Here is a 19,039-nt window from a genome sequence, read left to right on the forward strand (position 1 = left end):
CCACATGCGGCCCCCACATTCACTTAATGCGGCCTGCAGTTTAATATCGGAATACTGATATATTATTGATTTCAGCTGTTCCAATTCCAAACATGCAAACATGACCGGCTTTAATTACTTCAGTCTATATTAGTAATGACTAGTATTAAAATTCTATTGTCTTTTTTATGTCCAATGTATTTGTATTTGTATTTAAGTTCATAAAGTTAACATAAGAATAACTAAATGCATTTAATATTAAATAAAAATATTACTTTTCAGGAATCCAATTAAAAAATAGCCAAAAAAAAATCAGGATTCCAATAAATTAAAAAAATTGAGGGGGGTTCCAAATGGTCCCTTACGGGCGTGTAGCTCTTGAGAGTGTACAAATGGAACCAAATGGACCCGTAAGGGTCCATTTGGTTCCATTTGTTCCCTCTCAGACTTATGGGGGTCCTTGAAATTTAAATGTTTGAGAATCACTGTGCTACACTAAATGGAACAGAGCCTTCATTAGTATAATTGTTAAGACCTGTGAAGAAAGTAAGGAAGAGGCCCAAGTTCTTTCCAATATGGCTGCCGTGCATGGAGCATATTCAATGTGGTGACTATTTTTGTATGATCAGATTCTAATCAGTGGATGAAAATATCTCGCCATTTGGACTAGTTACATCATGGCAAGGTAACTACACAACCCAAACCTCTACCAAGGTTACGCTTTAAGTACATAAAAACACAATTGTATGGTAAGAAGTTGTAAAAACGGACATAAAATACCACAATATTACACAAACGGATCATAATTTTCATCTTTTATTTCCAAAGGTGAACAAAATTTAAATATAAGGAAAATTATAGCTATGTCCAGTTGTGTTTTATAGTTATGTTTGTGTAAACGATGCACTCTGAATATCAGGTCATAATATGTTGCAACATAATGTTTTGTATAGTGACATAATGTTTGTATATAGACGGGTATATTCATCACGTGACGGTGCAGGCTGTTCAGCTAGAGCGTACGTAGACGCGTGTACACACCACATCATCGGCTCCAAACATCTGAAACAAAAAGTTGAGAAAAAAAGTCAAAATTAAAATCGACAGTCTCATTTCTTTCTTGCCTTGTACGACGGATTCGTCGCTGTAATTAATTTGTTATAATTTGTTATTTTAAAAACATTTCGAAAATTGTGAAAATAGCAGATCTATGAGCTCACAACGCATCGCATCACTGCGCGTTGTGAGCGCTGAGGATTTTACTGTGTGGGCTTGTTTCACAGAATTGGTAGTCACACATAAATACTTGTATTCACATAAAAATGATCTGTAGTCACGTGAATATAGTCATGCATAAGTGATTTGTAGTGACACAAAGAATTGATGGTCACATTTTTGTATTCAAATAAATAATTGCTAGTCACACAAGCAACTGGTATTCAGTCACAAAAACATTGGTATTCTCATAAATAACTGGTAGTCACAAGTAATTGGTAGTCACACATACTACATCTGTGAAAATCACAGAATGATAAAAGGCAGTCAGTGTGTTTGACATATTCAGGCGTTTAGGCGTGGATGTGAGCGTGCAGATTTACGCGAGTCCTAGGAGCGTGATGGTAACATGATATGTGAAGTTGTTGTCGGCTCCACAGGAACATCATTACAGCACCGTGGCTGCATGTGGAGGAGCTGACAGGGACACGTATGGCTGGCCGGGCCGTATTACAGCACGCTGCAGAGCTGATGGGCAGTGTTGCCATGTCTGATTATTATATTATATAAGCGACTTTGGGGGGGGGGGGGGGGGGGGGGATATCTGTAAAGTCGCTTGTAAATATTGGTAGTTACCGATTGTGGTTTTTGGGGCTTATTTGTAAAGTGTAGTTGCTTATTTGGGCTTGCTTCCTATAAAAAAAAAAAAAGCATCCTCAAATTGTATTTGTCCACGGACCCCTTTCTGAAAATATTTTGTGCCAGGTTGGTGGTGTTAAAATGTTTCCAAAAAGATTCCGCTTTTTTCCCCGCTTTTTTTCAAAATTGCGTTTTTTGAAAATGGCAGATCTACAAGCTCACAACACGTCACAACGCGTCGCGATGCGACACGTTGTGAGCTTATAGATCTACTATTTTCAAATAGCCGCTGCGAATAGGGTTAAAGTGCTCATGTGGCCTAATCGCTTCTTTTAGGCTTGTTTTCATAAGACCTGCTTATTTCTCTCTGTAAATCTGGCAACTGCTGCTGACAGGGACACGTATGGCCGGCCAGGCTTGGGCCATAAAGAATGAGGGCCTGGAGGATGACTCCATCTGCTGCCTTGCGCGGTGGCGGGACGTCCAGGGACACATTAAACGTGGCCCCGCTATAGCATCAGGGCCCATCGGCATTTCTCAACCACATGATCAATGAGGCCCATTAAAGCCAGCGGGCAGGAGGACAGCTCACAGAGCCGTCCCATGGCCAGATGATGACCCCCCCCCCCCCCCCCCCCCCACCCTTCACTTCAAAAATTCATAGACATTTTTTCTTCTCATTGTGATAAATAGGAACTTAACATTTATTGATCCAAGCCAGAACGCGATCAATTGATTGATCGTTAAACCCGTTTAGACCTGGAACACCCTATTCGTTGTTATACTTTTCAATCCAAAAATAGCAGATCTACAAAGCTCATAGCGCGGCACTCGTTCCGCGCTATGAGCTTTGTAGATCTGCTATTTTTGAATAGCCCAAAGAAATCTTAAAAATGACTCGGATGCGTTCCCGGCCTTAATGGGTTTTAAGCTCTTTTTTTGTGTGGACGTACTCATGACGCAAAGCCGATCTGCAAGCTCACACAACGAGTCACATTGCGTGATGCGTTTGTGTGAGCTTGTAGATCGGCTACTTTTTTTTGCCGAAAGTTGAACCCCAGAATAGGGACAACAGCTAGAGGGTTCATGTGGTGAAAACAGAACTAGTAGTTATAAGAGTTATTGTTGCTCACAACAAGAATGTGAGGAAAGTCCCCCCGTTAGAAGTTGTGTCATCATCTGTGTTACACTGCAGGGATCTATTAGATCTGTTAGCCTCTCCCTCTAACAACACATCGCTGCTCTCTCTCTCTCTCTGTTTACAGAGGACTATGAATGATGCATGAATTTTTTTTAGCAAAATAGCATACCGAAAGCCAACACTGTCTGAAACCAGCGCTGTGAGCTATTGGTGTAGGACGTCCAGTGGTGGAAAAAGTACTCAATTTTTTTACTGAAGTAAAAGTAGCAATACTGCAATACTCCCGTTACAAGTAAAAGTCCGGAATTCAAAATGTACTTGAGTAAAAGTACGAAAGTGTTGGCATCAAAATGTACTTAAAGTGCCAAAAGTAGAAAGTACTACAGTATTTAATAGTAGTATTCTATTATGCAGAATGTCCCGTTTCAAAGTTTTCAAATGTATAAACATCTTTTGAAAATAGCCGATCTACAAGCTGTGAGCTTGTAGATCGGCTATTTGCAAATGGCCGAATTGTATATAGGGCTGAAATGGTTAATGTATGTTTTGTAATAATCAAAATCTACAATCTAACTAGTAACTAAAGTGTTCAAATAATTGTAGTGGAGTAAAAGTACAATATTTGTCCCTGAGATGTAGTGGAGTAGAAGTAAAACTACTGAAAATTAGAAATACTCCAGGAAAGTAAAAAAATACCTCAAAATTGTACTGTACTTGAGTAAATCTACTAGTTACTTTCCACCACTGAGAACGGCTAAGAGATTTGGTGTAGAGGGGGAAAAGGGTAAGAGGGCCTAGTATGGACCCCTGTGGGACCCCGGTCAATGAAGTATTCCAAAATAGGGTTTAAATGGTTAAAATGAATCGACAAAGCTATATAGGAGATTCAATAATGCTGCTTGCTTCCTCAATCATCACCCACACCCAATAATAAAGGTTTTATACGTACAGTGTTCATTTCGAATGTAAGTAACATTTCGGTTGTTAATTTGGGGGAGTTCATCTTGAACCGACTGCCCTGTCGGCATTTGTTAAAATTATTAAAATATTTGAACTCAAAGCATCTCCCAGCTGGAATGACACAGAGGTCATTTTGTAATCTGACTCATAATTCAAGTATTTGAACTTGAAGGACTGGTACGTCTGTGCTTTTGAGGTTTCTCAATCAGTTTTTGTTAACAATTTTAAAGATAATCTGATAGTAATCATTGCTAGAGAGTTTGTTCAGTAACAGGGATCTCCTCTGTCTCTCCAGCTGTTTAGTAAACAGAAAATTGTACTTTCAGTTCAGGGTACTAATTTTATCCAATCAGGAGAGAGAATAAACAAGTGAAATTGGAAGTGATGAAACGTGCATACGGTCAATTTAAATCCTTGATTGCAGACCTACCCACAAGTGTCAGCAACTGCTTTTAAATGTGTGTTGTATCACACGATAGGGGAAAGGTTGTTTTATTTCGTTTCTGTTTTATCTTCTTTTATCATTGATATGAATATTGATGTGAAAATGAAAATGAAATTGTACTGTGATGTACATCTCGACGACACTGCAAATGAGGGAAACCTCAATGTCCTTCGAGAATAAATAAAGGTTTGAAATTAAACTGGATGAATTGTAACTGGAAAATTCACAAAGAAATTGACGCTGGTACTGTAAATGATCGTTGTGGTGTTCTCTCTTCCTGATTGGATAAATGGTATCCCGACCAGAAAATGTATTTTCTGTTTACTAAAGAGCTGGAGAGACATGGAGACCCTTATTACTGAACAAAACACTCTATAGCAATGATTACTATCACAATACAGAGCTTTTTAACACTCTTACTGAACAAGCACTTAATTTAACAGAAACATATCCCTTAGGCCCACTCCTTTAAGCATGACGTGAAGGAATGAGTGTTTTGACATGACCAAACCACAGAGAATACAGTGCAATGTGACCTGTTCTGGTACCGGAGCAAAACTCATGATCTTATCTCGTAAAAATCAGAACCCTTCTCCAGCAGATCTGTCTCATTACACATGGATCCAATAGACACACACCCTCCTCCTCAATAAAAAAACATGCTGGTTCAAAGCCTCGTTTCTCTGCTACAAATCCATGCTGTCGTCAGGCAGAAACCTCTTATCGCCATATTTCAACTTTTTAGGGGTTTTTTTTCTTGTAGATTAATGCTCTACTTCCTGGTACAAGAGCGTCGCGTAGAACAAGTAGCAAAAAGGCATTGTGAGCTTGTAGATCGGCTATTTTATGCTTTTATTATATTTGCCTATATTAATGACATGCCCAAAATACTGAGGCCAGGTTGAAAGTTGTTAAAGTCTGTCTGTGGTTTTTATAAATCGTCTCTGTCGGGTGGAAACCTCATTATGTCCAAAACTGCTGCTTTTCAGGATTCAAATTCAAAAATAGCAAAAGTGTCAGATCTACAAGCTCAAAACGTGGCGCTTGGCGCCACGTTTTGAGCTTGTAGATCTGATACTTTTGTGTGACGCTGTAGTATGATCAAGTAGGGCGTTAATTTATGAAAAAAAACAAAGTTTAAATATGGAGTTAAGAGTTTTCCGCCCGACAGCAACGAAATATTGAACCAATGAAAATAATTAACAAGAGCTAGTGAATAAATAAATAATGACTACATAGGATCCATTGAGAAACGGGCTCTTTTCTTTACCCAATTCCTGTAACGCAGTGGTTCCTCAAACTTTTTCGTGCCAAGGACCCCCAAATTGACACTTATTAGCCCTCTGACCCCCATTTGAAAAGATAAGCCAGGGATAACAGAAGATTTTTACGGCTCTAGCAGTGATTCTAATCCATTTTAATTTCAAGGACCCCCAGTTTGACATGCATTAGGGCTACAGACCCCCATTTAATGGCATTTCTATCTCTGGGACCCCAATTCATATTGTAAAATCAATGTTAATTTAACTCTGAGAGTGTATAACGGGTCCATTTGGTTCCATTTGTACACTCCCAGAGTTACAGAGCCATAAGGGTCCATTTGGTTCCTGTCCATCATTTAGCTGGGGACCCCCTGGAACTCCCTCAAGTACCCCTGGGGGTCCCCGGACCCCACTTTGAGAACCAATGCTGTAACGGACGCGGACATACAAGGTTTCCACCAAGCGGCGAGGAAATGTGCCTCCCATCACAGCGGTGAGGCTCTTGTTTGCAGTGTTTCCCTGATTATACGTTCCCACAGGGATTATTACTCAGCGTCAGATGAAACACCACGTCAGGACCTGGACTCCAGCGTTCTACTGGAACCAGGGACTGTTGTCCATCTGGTCTATAAAACACCAACAGGCCCTCCTCACACTGTTTACATGGAAGCACATGCTGCTGGTCAGAGACCTGGCTCAGAGCGGTGGTTCTCAAACCTTTTTCCATGTCAAGGACCCCCTTATATGTATTTGGCCACGGACCCCCATCTCAAAAATGTTCACTTTAAAAATATATACAGTATTATATACAAGCTATGAGCTTGTAGATCTGCTATTTTTTAATAGCCAAAGTATGAAATCTGGTTAAAGGGGTTAAAATGATCGTGACGCCATATTAATTAGTTTTGCTGGGGACCCCTGGCGGTCCCCGGACCCCACTTTGAGAACCAATAGCTTAGAGCGGCCAAAAAATAAAAGAGTAAAAGTAATGTTACTTTTTAGTCATCCAAATAATTCCTTGAGTAAAAAGTCATGCAAAAATCTGGTAAAAAGACTACTCAAGCATTGAGTTATACTTCTTAATTGTTAAAAATACAATTGAAATTTTAGCTGCTCATCATCCCAATAGAAATAAACTAAATATGCTGCAGCATCTCTCTGAGTGAATTAAACAAATGGAATGTGCATTTGATACATAAATGTAAGTAAAAAAGCATAAAAAGTGACAATTGGAATGTAGTCGAAGGATTTGAAAAGTGTTGCTTTTACTCCTTTACATTGTTCACTGTCGGGGTAGAAAAAGTTTTTTCCTAAATTAACGTCCTACTTTGATCATCCTACAGCGTCACACAAAAGCGTTTCAAGCTTGTAGATCTGCTACTTTTGCAATTTTGGAATTTGAATCCTGAAAAGTTAACAGTTTTGGACATTTTTCCACCCGAGTTTTCCACCCGACAGAGACGATTTACTAACTTTTGGATTATATAAAGTATAAAAAAAACACTCTTACAGGTACGATGTGTTCCATAAGTGAAGTAACTGTAAGGCTGGTGTTGGTGATGTGAACGATCAGGATGGAATGTAAGGTATGGTGTGATGTTCACAGACCAGTCTCCATGGAGCTGTTGAAGAGGTGTTGCAGGAAATGATCATAAGATCATATTGTGAAACAATATACTTGTTTTTTTTTACTTGGAAAAGTGTGGATTTTTTCTTTAACTTAAAAAATGAACGCCACTTAAGCCCTATATATATATATATATATATATATATATATATATATATATATATATATACTGCATAATGTTTTGTCGTGTGGCATATAACGAAAATATCCGATCCACGCGCTCACAGCGTGTTGCGACATGACACCAGGCTGAATGTTGGGAGCATTTAGTAATAAAGAACAGATCAGACCATCAGTTTGTGAGATTAGCACCAGACACACAGACACACACGTACAGACAGACAGACACACGTACAGAACAGACAGACAGACAGACAGACAGACAGACACACGTACAGACAGACAGACACACGTACAGACAGACAGACAGACAGTACAGACAGACAGACACACGTACAGACAGACAGACAGACACGTACAGACAGACAGTACAGACAGACAGACAGACACACGTACAGACAGACAGTACAGACAGACAGACAGACAGACAGACAGACAGACAGACAGTACAGACAGACAGACAGACAGACACACGTACAGACAGACAGACACACGTACAGACAGACAGTACAGACAGACAGACAGACAGACACACGTACAGACAGACAGACACACGTACAGACAGACAGTACAGACAGACAGACAGACAGACACACGTACAGACAGACAGTACAGACAGACAGACAGACAGACACACGTAGACAGACAGACAGTACAGACAGACAGACAGACAGACACACGTAGACAGACAGACACACGTACAGACAGACAGACACACGTACAGACAGACAGACACACGTACAGACAGACAGACAGACACACGTACAGACAGACAGTACAGACAGACAGACAGACACACGTACAGACAGACAGTACAGACAGACAGACAGACACACGTACAGACAGACAGTACAGACAGACAGACAGACAGACACACGTACAGACAGACAGACAGACACACGTACAGACAGACAGACAGACAGACACACGTACAGACAGACAGTACAGACAGACAGACAGACAGACAGACAGACAGACACACGTAGACAGACAGACACACGTACAGACAGACAGACACACGTACAGACAGACAGTACAGACAGACAGACAGACACACGTACAGACAGACAGTACAGACAGACAGACAGACAGACAGACAGACACACGTACAGACACACGTACAGACAGACAGACAGACAGACAGACAGACAGACAGACACACGTACAGACAGGCAGACAGACAGACAGACAGACACACGTACAGACACACGTACAGACAGGCAGACAGACAGACAGACAGACACACGTACAGACACACGTACAGACAGACAGACAGACAGACAGACAGACACACGTACAGACAGACAGACACACGTACAGACAGACAGACACACGTACAGACAGACAGACAGACACACGTACAGACAGACAGACACACGTACACACAGACAGACACACGTACAGACAGACAGACACACGTACAGACAGACAGACAGACACACGTACAGACAGACAGACACACGTACAGACAGACAGACAGACACACGTACAGACAGACAGACACACGTACAGACAGACAGACAGACACACGTACAGACAGACAGACACACGTACACACAGACAGACACACGTACAGACAGACAGACAGACACACATACAGACAGACAGACACACGTACAGACAGACAGACAGACACACGTACAGACAGACAGACACACGTACACACAGACAGACACACGTACAGACAGACAGACACACGTACAGACAGACAGACAGACACACGTACAGACAGACAGACACACGTACAGACAGACAGACACACGTACAGACAGACAGACACACGTACAGACAGACAGACACACGTACAGACAGACAGACACACGTACAGACAGACAGACAGACACACGTACAGACAGACAGACACACAGACAGACAGACACGTACGTACAGACAGACAGACAGACAGACACACGTACAGTATAGACAGACAGCTAGACGTACAGTACACACACACACACACACACACACACACACACACACACACACACACACACACACACACACACACACACACACGTACAGACAGACAGACAGGCTCTCTTTATAGAATGTAATGCTAATAGTCATTGTGGCTGAGCTGCTGACTGAAAGACGTTTATTTTTTTTATCACAGGCACCTCCTCATGAACATCCTGGCTTGGCTCTGACTGTACATAGAAATGAGATGTCAGGGCGTGTCATATCAGATGGCGGTGGATGAGCGGTTATAGTGCGTCCACCACAAACTGTACTGGAGCTGCATTGTGGCCTATAATAGCTGTTCCATACTTCCATTCTGTGTGGAGATCTGTGCTGTGTCTCCTACACCCTCTCTCTCTTTAGACTATATTTCATCTAGGATTTTTTTATCTCATCATGACATAAGTGTCATCTTTTCCTGGTTTTGATCACATCTCATCAGAGATTTTTTTAAATGTGACTGAGTTACTGTGTGCAGTAAAATGATACTACAATGGATCTTAACCCATTGAGACCGGGAAAGCATCTGTCATTTTAGATTTTAACCTTAATTATCTTATACTTTGGCTAATCAAAAATAGCAGATATACAAGCTCGTGAGCTCTATGCTCTATGCTCTATGAGCATGTAGATCTGCTATTTTTGGAAAAATCATGAATCAAGATTTACAAATCTTTGAAAATATATATTTTAAAGCAAACATTTAAACTCAAATCTTCGCTTCTGGGGATTCTACAAATGTCTTCTAAATCCTAACAGTTTTTTGAAAAAATGTATGTGGCTATAATCGGTGGTTCTCAAACTTTTTCATGTCAAGGACCCCCAAAATTATATGTATTCGGCCGCGGACCCCCATCTCAAAATATGTTGAGATGGGGCAGCAAAGAAGCAAAGATTTGAGTTAAAAGTTTAAAAATATATATATATTCAAAGATTTGCACAATTTTTCACGAAACAAAAAAAAAAAGCCAACGTATAAAATAATGGTTAATGTGGTTACACAAATGCGTTCCTGTTTTTTATGGGTTAAAGGGGCATGTACTGTAACCCTATAGGTCTGTTTTGTAGCTTTGTTTTCCAGTTCAGGTTAAAAAACGACAGCAGATTAAAAACATGACAGCCTTAGCAACCAACGCAGCTGCAGCTAATTGAATTAATAGGGTGTATATAACAGGGTGTGTTAGATTTGGATGTGTCCAGAACCAACCACAGTAGTCAACAGTATTGTCAATATGCACATTAACAACATGCCTAAAACCTAACACAAACAAACACACCCATTATTAATTAGATTTAGCTGCAGCTGTGTCCCTTACATCACCGTGTAACTATAAGGTCAAGTCTTATAACAGATCCTTCATATTCTATTTGTTGACAAGACAGGCCAATAGACTCATAACTATTATTCCCTTTTCCAGAAACAGACATATAACCGTTTTTCTTGTTTTTGAGTCTGTTTCCCATAGCACAATTGTTGTCAACGTGGGGTTCGTGGACCTCACAGGGTTTTACGGGTGTAAAGATGGAACCAAAATGTACACTTTTCAGAGTTAAAATAACACTGAGGATTTTACAGTGTAGATTGGGGTCTTAAGACAAAAATGCTATCAAACTGGGGGTCTTTGAGATTAAAATGTTTGAGAACCACTGGTGTAGTGCAGTGGTTCTCAAACTTTTCCATGTGAAGGACCCCCCAAATTGACATGTATTTGGCCGCGGACCCCCACCTGAAAACATGTTGTGCCGGGGACCCTCAGCAGCAAAGATTTAGTGTTAAAATGTTTCGCCTTTAAAAAAAAGATTGAAAGATTTGCACACATTTTCACGATTTAAAAATAAAATAGCAGATCTACAAGCTCTATAGCTCGGTGCCGCGCTATGAGCTTGTAGATCTGCTATTTTTTCAATAGCCAAAGTATAAAATATGGTTAAAGGGGTTACAATGATTGTGACGCTTTATTAACACATTTTTCTGGGGACCCCCTGGTACCCTCCTAAGGACCCCTGGGGGTCCCGGACCCCACTTTGAGAACCACTGCCATAGCAGATTTGAACTGGAAGCACACACCTTCATATAGTCTCTGTCGGGTGGAAACCTCATCGCTCATACTGTATGTCCAAAACTGTTACTTTTCAGGATTCAAATTCCAAAAAATGCAATAGTAGCAGATCTACAAGCTCAAAACGAATTTACATGTTTTTACCCTTTGCTGTTGTTTTTAACCTGAACTGTTAAACAAACTACAAAATCAGCCTATAGGGTTTCTTCCCCCTTTAACCCATTAAGACCTGGGACGCATCTGTGTCATTTTTTGATTTGAGCTAAAAAACGCATTATTTTACACTTTGGCTATTCAAAAAATAGCAGATCTACAAGCTCGTAGCTACGAGCTTGTAGATCTGCTATTTTTGAAAAATCGAGAAAATGTGTGCAAATCTTTGAATATATATATTTTTAAAGCGACCATCTGTAACTCAAATCTTTGCTTCTGGGGGTCCCTGGAACAAAATATTTTGAGATGGGGGTCCGTGGCCAAATCCATATACATGTTGGGGTCCTTGAAGTGAAAAGGTTTGAGAACCACTGACATAGTAGTCTCGCGTAGCCAGACAACTATTCCACAATCTCTGAATGCTATATAGAGTCTGGAACTACAGCTCCCGAAATCCGAGAGAGGAAACTGGCACTTCCGTTCACAAAAATATATTTTAAAATATCTTTACATTTTACTTTTTAATTTATATTAGGATAAATTTGCGCGACTGTAAAGACAAAACGGAAGTGGGGAGGAGGCTTCACATCCGGTTTATATTCTAATCATGATCAGAGCTTCCGAGTCCCAGACTGTATGACCGGAAACATTTGAAAATTGTGGGAGGCAACAGTCTGGCCACGCGAGACTACTGACATAGCAACATACGTTTTTTCAAAAAACTGTTAAGCTCAATAAGGCCATTCTCTGTACACATGATGAGGTCATAGCTGCCCACCACCACAGACAGACATGGCCCGACATGTTTATCTCTCCTCCTCCACCTTTTACTGGTTAGTTGAGAGGAAATGATGACTAATTCTCCACTCCAGAAGGTAGAGGAGGGGATGGAGAGAGAGAGAGAGAGAGAGAGAGAGAGAGAGAGAGAGAGAGAGAGAGAGAGAGAGAGAGAGAGAGAGAGAGAGAGAGAGAGAGAGAGAGAGAGAGAGAGAGAGAGCGCGCTGAGTGGGTATGAGCTCAACATGATGACCTCAACATGACCATCTGAGCAGCTATCACCTAGCTGAAGCCGAAGCTGAATTTCCCCCACAGGATTAATAAAGGCAATAATATTAGCCTTAATATTTTAGCTATGGTCAAAGATTTGACCTTCGTAACGCAGTTGTAGAAAAGCATCTATATCAATGGTTCTCAAACTTTTTCATGTCAAGGACCCCCAAAACGATATGTATTTGGCCGCGGACCCCCATCTGAAAAGGTTTTGTGCCAGGGACCCCCAGAAGAGAAGATTTGTGTTAAAACAAGTTTTTAAATATAAAAAAATAGCATATCTACAAGCTCACAGCGTGTCACGAAGTGACACGCTGTGAGCTTGTAGATCTGCTATATCTGAACAGTCAAATTTCTAATGACTCTTCTGAGTTGCTTTGTGCACATGGATAATAGTACCACCTTGTACTGGTTAGTTGAGAGGAAATGATGACTAATTAACAATGAGTCTCTCTTTAACTCACCAGGATGAGTTCCTCTCCTTTCAGTTCTCGGCTCCAGAAGGTCTTGGGTCCGTTCCCGTCCAGGAGGGTCTGTCTGCAGCTCATCTTGTTCTCTGTGTCCCACGTGGCCAGGCTCTGTGGACGACATGACCTGACATGGTGAGTGCTTTAGCATGGCAGCACTCTGCTGTGGTTCCTCCTCCTCGTGTTTACACACCATAAAAAGTACTCACATTTCTTACTTAAGTAAAAAGTATCAATACTGTAATGTAGAAATACTCTTACAAGTAAAAGCCCAGAATTCAAAATTTACTCGAGTAAAAGTACAAAAGTATTGGCATCGAAATGTACTTAAGTACCGAAAGTAGAAAGTACTCATTATGCAGAATGTCCCATTTCACAAGTTTTCAAATGTATAAATGTATCACAATGCGCCGCTACGCGACGCATTGTGAGCTTGTAGATCGGCTATTTTCAAATGGCTGAAATTTATGTAGGGCTGAAATGGTTAATACATGTTTTGTAATAATAATCTAAATCTACAAGTAACTAAAGTTTTCAAATAATTGTAGTGGAGTAAAAGTAATATTTGCCTCTGAGATGTAGTGGAGTAGTGAAGTAAAAGTATTGAAAATTGGAAACACTCCAGTAAAGTAAAAAATACCTCAACATTTTACTTGAGTAAATGTACTTGGTTACTTTACACCACTGGATTACACAGCCCTTACATTTATACAGTGGTGGACTAAGTACTCAACCCTGGTACTTGAGAGATACTCCCAATCAATCAATCAATCAATCAATCAATCAGTCAACCAACCAATCAATCGACCCGATCAGACGATAGCTCCATTGAGAAATATTTGACTCCTCGTCAAATATCACTCAACTACTAGTGAAAGTCGAAGTACCGGAGTACATTATGCCTTTAAAAATACAGTATTCAAAAGTACAAATGACAAAGAGCATTGTTTTAATATCAAAGCATTGCTGTATTGAAATGCATTTTTCAAGATAATCCAGGGTGGGGGGAAAGTCAAAATTTGCTGAAATAGCTGATTTACAAGATGTCAAAGTGAAAGTCTTAGGGTCGTTACAGACGGGGAGCGGTGGACGTGGGCGTTACCGCTCGGATCAGCGGGGATCTCACCGCGATCATTGTTGTTTTGTCCTCCTGCGCGGTGCGGGGGAAAAAAAAAGCTCACCACAATCCAGCTCTAGCTGAATTTCACCGGACCGCGCCTGCCTGCATCAGCGTCCCTCAACTTCTCTGCGCGTCCCAAATAATCGCCGGCCTCTCATTGAAAATGTATTACATAGACGCGTCCCAGGGCTGTATTTGCCATTGGGCCGCGGCCCAGGGGCCCTTGGCTCTCAGGGGCCGTTTGGGAACAGGGGAACCCGTGCGTTGGTTAATCCGTCCCTGCGTCGGCTGCTCCCCGTCTGAAACGACCCATAAGCTTCCAAAAAACTGTACTTAAAGTAGTAGTTCACCCAAAAAATGACTTATTTTCTATCAATTACACACTCCATGAAGCCTTGAGTTCATGGAGTTTTTTTGGTCTCATTCCTAAGCCAATAATTTGATGACCGGGCAGAGTCTACTCAAATGCAGGTCAATTGAGTCGACTCCGCCGGTCATCAAAGTATTGGCTCAGGAATGCGAGAAAAAAAACAAAGAAATCTCCATGAATTCAAGGCCTCATGGGGTGTGTACTTGATAGAACTACTCCTTTAAGTACAGTACAGTACTCAAGTCGATGCACTTGGTTCCGGTCCACCAGTGGAGATGATGAGTGGTTGAACATGACAGCACTTTGTTGTGGTTCCTCTGCTTCGTCCAGCTAAAAGGATGAGGGTCAGTGGTGGAGCATCGTGATGATGTGGAAGGTCTGTGTTAACCCATTAAGACCCGGAACGCATCTGTGTCATTATATAGATTTTTAGCTACAGTATAACCATCGTTTTATACTTTGGGCTATTCAAAAAAAATCTTGTAGATCAGCAAAAAAGAAATCTTGTAGATCAGCAAAAAAAATATATTTTTTAACATTTTTAACTCAAATCATTTTTAACTCATTTTTAACTCAAATCTCTGCTTCTGGGGGATTCTACAAATGTATTCTAAATCCTAACAGTTTTTTTTTAAACTTATGTTGCGATAATATCAGTGGCTCAAACGTTTTCATGTCAAGGATTCAAAAAAAATCTTGTAGATCAGCAAAAAAGAAATCTTGTAGATCAGCAAAAAAAATAATCTTTTTTAACATTTTTAACTCAAATCATTTTTAACTCATTTTTAACTCAAATCTCTGCTTCTGGGGGATTCTACAAATGTCTTCTAAATCCTAACAGTTTTTTTTTAAACTTATGTTGCGATAATATCAGTGGCTCAAACGTTTTCATGTCAAGGACCCCCAAAATGATATGCATTTGGCTGCGGACCCCCATCTCGAAATATTTTGTTCCAGGGACCCCCCAGAAGCAAATATTTGAATTAAAAAAATTACATGAATTATATATTCAAAGATTTGCACATTTTTTTCACGATTTGTTTTCCTCCAAAAATAGCAGATCTACAAGCTCATAGCGCGGCACTCGGTGCCGCGCTATGAGCTTGTAGATCTGCTATTTTTGAATAGCCTAAGAAATCTTATAAAGACACAGTTCCCGGATTGAGTGAGTTAACACACTAAACACGCTCCAGTTGCAAGTCATTCGCTCGAGTCTGACTGATGCCAGATGTTTGTGTCCTGAGGCCGATTAAGATTTTTGGAGAGTAAAGACCACCGATTGATCCTTTTCTATTTCACTTAAAATATGATTATTTTTTTCGGGAGGTTGTGGCCTGAAAGGTGTTGATTTCGTCGACTAAAACTATGACGAAAAATGTTCGTCGACTACCTTTTCTTTTCACTGACGAAAACGAAATAAAAACGAAATAAAAACTAAGCTTTGGTGACTAAAACTATGACTAAATATGTTGACAATTTCGTCAACAAATAAAAACTTGACCAAAATATTAGGGAGGGACGAGAGGAGAAGAGATACAGTAGAATGTTTGGTTGCGCTCTAAAAATAGCAGATCTACAGTGAGTACAAGCTCACAACGCGCCGCAAGGCACCGCCGAAATACATTTTAGTCGACTAAATTAACTGTAGATTTAGTCGACTATAATCTTATGATATTTAGTCGACTAAAACTAGACAAAAACTAAAACATTTCAGATGACTAAAATATGACTAAAACTAAATGGAATTTTGTTCAGAAGACTAAATGACTAAAACTAAATCAAAATTTGCGGTCAAAATCAACACTGCTTGGAGTAGACACTCAGTCAAGTCAGATGCACCACACGGTGGATTCAAACATCTCTAGACTCCACTAGTGGTGGACACAGGTACTGTAACCCTGTGCCGCCCGAAACACCTCAGGCTCTATATCTTAACAACCCATTGAGACCTGAAGCCGATTCTACAAAATGTCTTCTAAATCCCAACAGTTTTCTGATAAAACTTAAGTTTCTATATCAGTGGTGCTCAAACTTTTTCATGTCAAGGACCCCCAAAAATGTATATGTATTTGGCTGCGGACCCCCATCTCAAAATGTTTTGTTCCAGGGACCCCCCAGAAGCAAGGATTTGGGTTAAGAATGTTCGCTTTAAAAGAATATAAATATATTAATTTGCACCGATTTTCTCGATTTTTCAAAAATAGCAGATCTACAAGTTCACAGCGCGGCACTCGGTGCCGCGCTGTGAGCTTGTAGATCTGCTATTTTTGAATAGCCAAAGTGTAAAAGAATGCTTTATTTTTTTGCTCAAATCAAAAAGTGACACAGATGCGTCCCAGGCTCTATTCACCTGTTTCCTAGGCTGTGTGTTTTCCACTTCCTGTCGATTTGATCCAATGAAATCCAATGAAACTGGTCAGATGACCAATGATATCCAATGAAATCGACAGGAAGTGGAAAACACACAGCCTAGGGAACAGGTGAATATCTTAATGCAAATGAATCCTGACTCACAGCGGCCAATAATAATGAATTACCTTGACCTTCCTGCCGTCGACGGTCTCCTCGTTGAACTCCTGGCCGATGAGGAAGTTGATCTCGGTGGTGCGCACGGTGGTGGAGGTCTTGATGTAGAAGTGCTCCCCGTTCTGCCTGATCTCCACGTGGGGCTTGGAGGCGGCGGCTCCCGCCACCTTCCTCAGCATGGCGTTCACACCTGGACACACAGAAAATAAACTATGATGTCATCGGTAGGGACATTCTGGAACCATCCACGTTCCACACTGTGTGAAACAGGGACCCGAATGACACTGTCCCATAGTAAGCAGTGGTGTAAAGTAACTAAGTACATTTACTCAAGTACAATCTTGAGGTACCTTTACTTTACTGGAGTGTTTCCAATTGTCTATACTTTTACTTCTACTCCACTACATCTCAGAGCAAATATTGTACTTTTACTCCACTACAGTTATTTGAAAACTTTAGTTACTAGTTACTTTGCAGATATAAATGATTACATTATAAAACATATATTAACCACTTTAGCCCTGTTTTGTACCTGGGCTATTTGAAAATAGCCGATATACAAGCTCACAACGCGTGGCGTCACGATGCGACGCGTTGTGAGCTTGTAGATCTGCTATTTTCAAACATTTCAGTCCTTTTACTTTTGGTACTTTAAAGGTAGGGTAAGTGATATTTTTTGGTTAAAACAAAAAGTATTTTGTTAAAAGGTTAAAATACTATATTCTGATAGTAATCATTGCTATAGAGTGTTTTTTCAGTAACAGGAGTCTCCCTGTCTCTCCAGCTCTTTAATAAACAGAAAATACATTTTCCGGTAGGTGTCAAAATCTCAGCCAATCAGGAGAAAGTACCCATTTTTAAGCTTCATTTGTATAGTGTTCCAGTTCCAATTTTGTCTGCTCATTTCTTAGTGTCATCACTTCCAATTTCACTTGTTTAATCTATATCCTGATTGAGTTCTCTGTCCTGGTTGGATAAAATTGGAAATGAAACTGAAACTGAAACGAAAATGCATTTTCTGTTTAATAAAGAGCTGGAGAGACAAGGAGACTCCTAATACTGAACAAACACTCTATAGCAGTGAGTACTATCAGAATATAGAGCTATTTAACAATTATTTTAACCAACGCAAATCACTTACCCTACCTTTAAGTACATTTTGATACCAATACTTTTGTACTTTTACTCAAGCAACTTTTCAATTCCGGACTTTTACTTCTACATTGCAGTATTGATACTTTTACTTAAGTAAAACTTTTGAGTACTTTTTCCACCACTGATAGTAAGCATTAGTGGAGACACATATCTGGAGATGACGTTAAAGGTCAAATGTTGCTTTAAGTCCTATCTATCTATATCTCGTTAATCGTTATAGGACAAATAATGAAGATAGCCAATGTGCAAAGCTTGCAAAAAATGTCAAAATGATGTTGCATTGTGACCTGTTTTCAAGATGAAAATAAAATAACAAAATTGCCCAAAATAGGGACGACAGATTGAAAGTGCTTTTGATTGATTGATTGAATACTGTATTAGTCAGAAATGTAAACAGCACGTGGTAGGCTACAGTAAGACATTAAGGCTAAAATAATAACACAAAGAAGTGGGGACTTGTTTCCATTGTGGTCCTATGTATTCAATTCATCAGCATTGCATAACAAATTTACACAATAATACATGTATGTCAACAACAAATACAAACACTATATGTACTGTACAAAGGAGAAAGAGGGGAAAATGGCGGTGGCAGATTTAGCTGAGTTCAGAGTCTAACCACTAACTAGTTGAAGGCTACCAAACTACCATCCCCAGTTTAGATTGTCCTCATTTCACCTCTGACGATAAGTACAATGTTCACACATTTTTGTATGTGGCTGGAGCATAAGGAAAAAAACGGAGCATATGAAATCTTTCGGGGTGAGATTGTTCTTAAAAACCACTTAGAC

At 40.2% G+C, this 19,039-nt stretch overlaps 1 protein-coding gene across 1 annotated transcript in view; it reads right to left on the minus strand.

Moving 5' to 3' along the window:
- Positions 1-779: 779 nt before the first annotated feature.
- Positions 780-19,039, minus strand: part of LOC308089830 (cellular retinoic acid-binding protein 1-like) — a 21,683-nt gene continuing 3,423 nt past the window's right edge. The window contains exons 2-4 of the mRNA XM_080434759.1: positions 17,105-17,283; positions 13,075-13,188; positions 780-1,041 (exon numbers count right to left, since the gene is read on the minus strand). Of these exons, the coding sequence (XP_080290885.1) occupies positions 988-1,041; positions 13,075-13,188; positions 17,105-17,283 (347 nt within the window). The 3' untranslated portion in view covers positions 780-987. The remainder of the gene's footprint in view (positions 1,042-13,074; positions 13,189-17,104; positions 17,284-19,039) is intronic.

This window comes from Gymnoscopelus braueri (genome assembly GCF_963280865.1).
Source record: "Gymnoscopelus braueri genome assembly, chromosome: 1".
In the NCBI taxonomy this organism is placed as follows: domain Eukaryota; kingdom Metazoa; phylum Chordata; class Actinopteri; order Myctophiformes; family Myctophidae; genus Gymnoscopelus; species Gymnoscopelus braueri.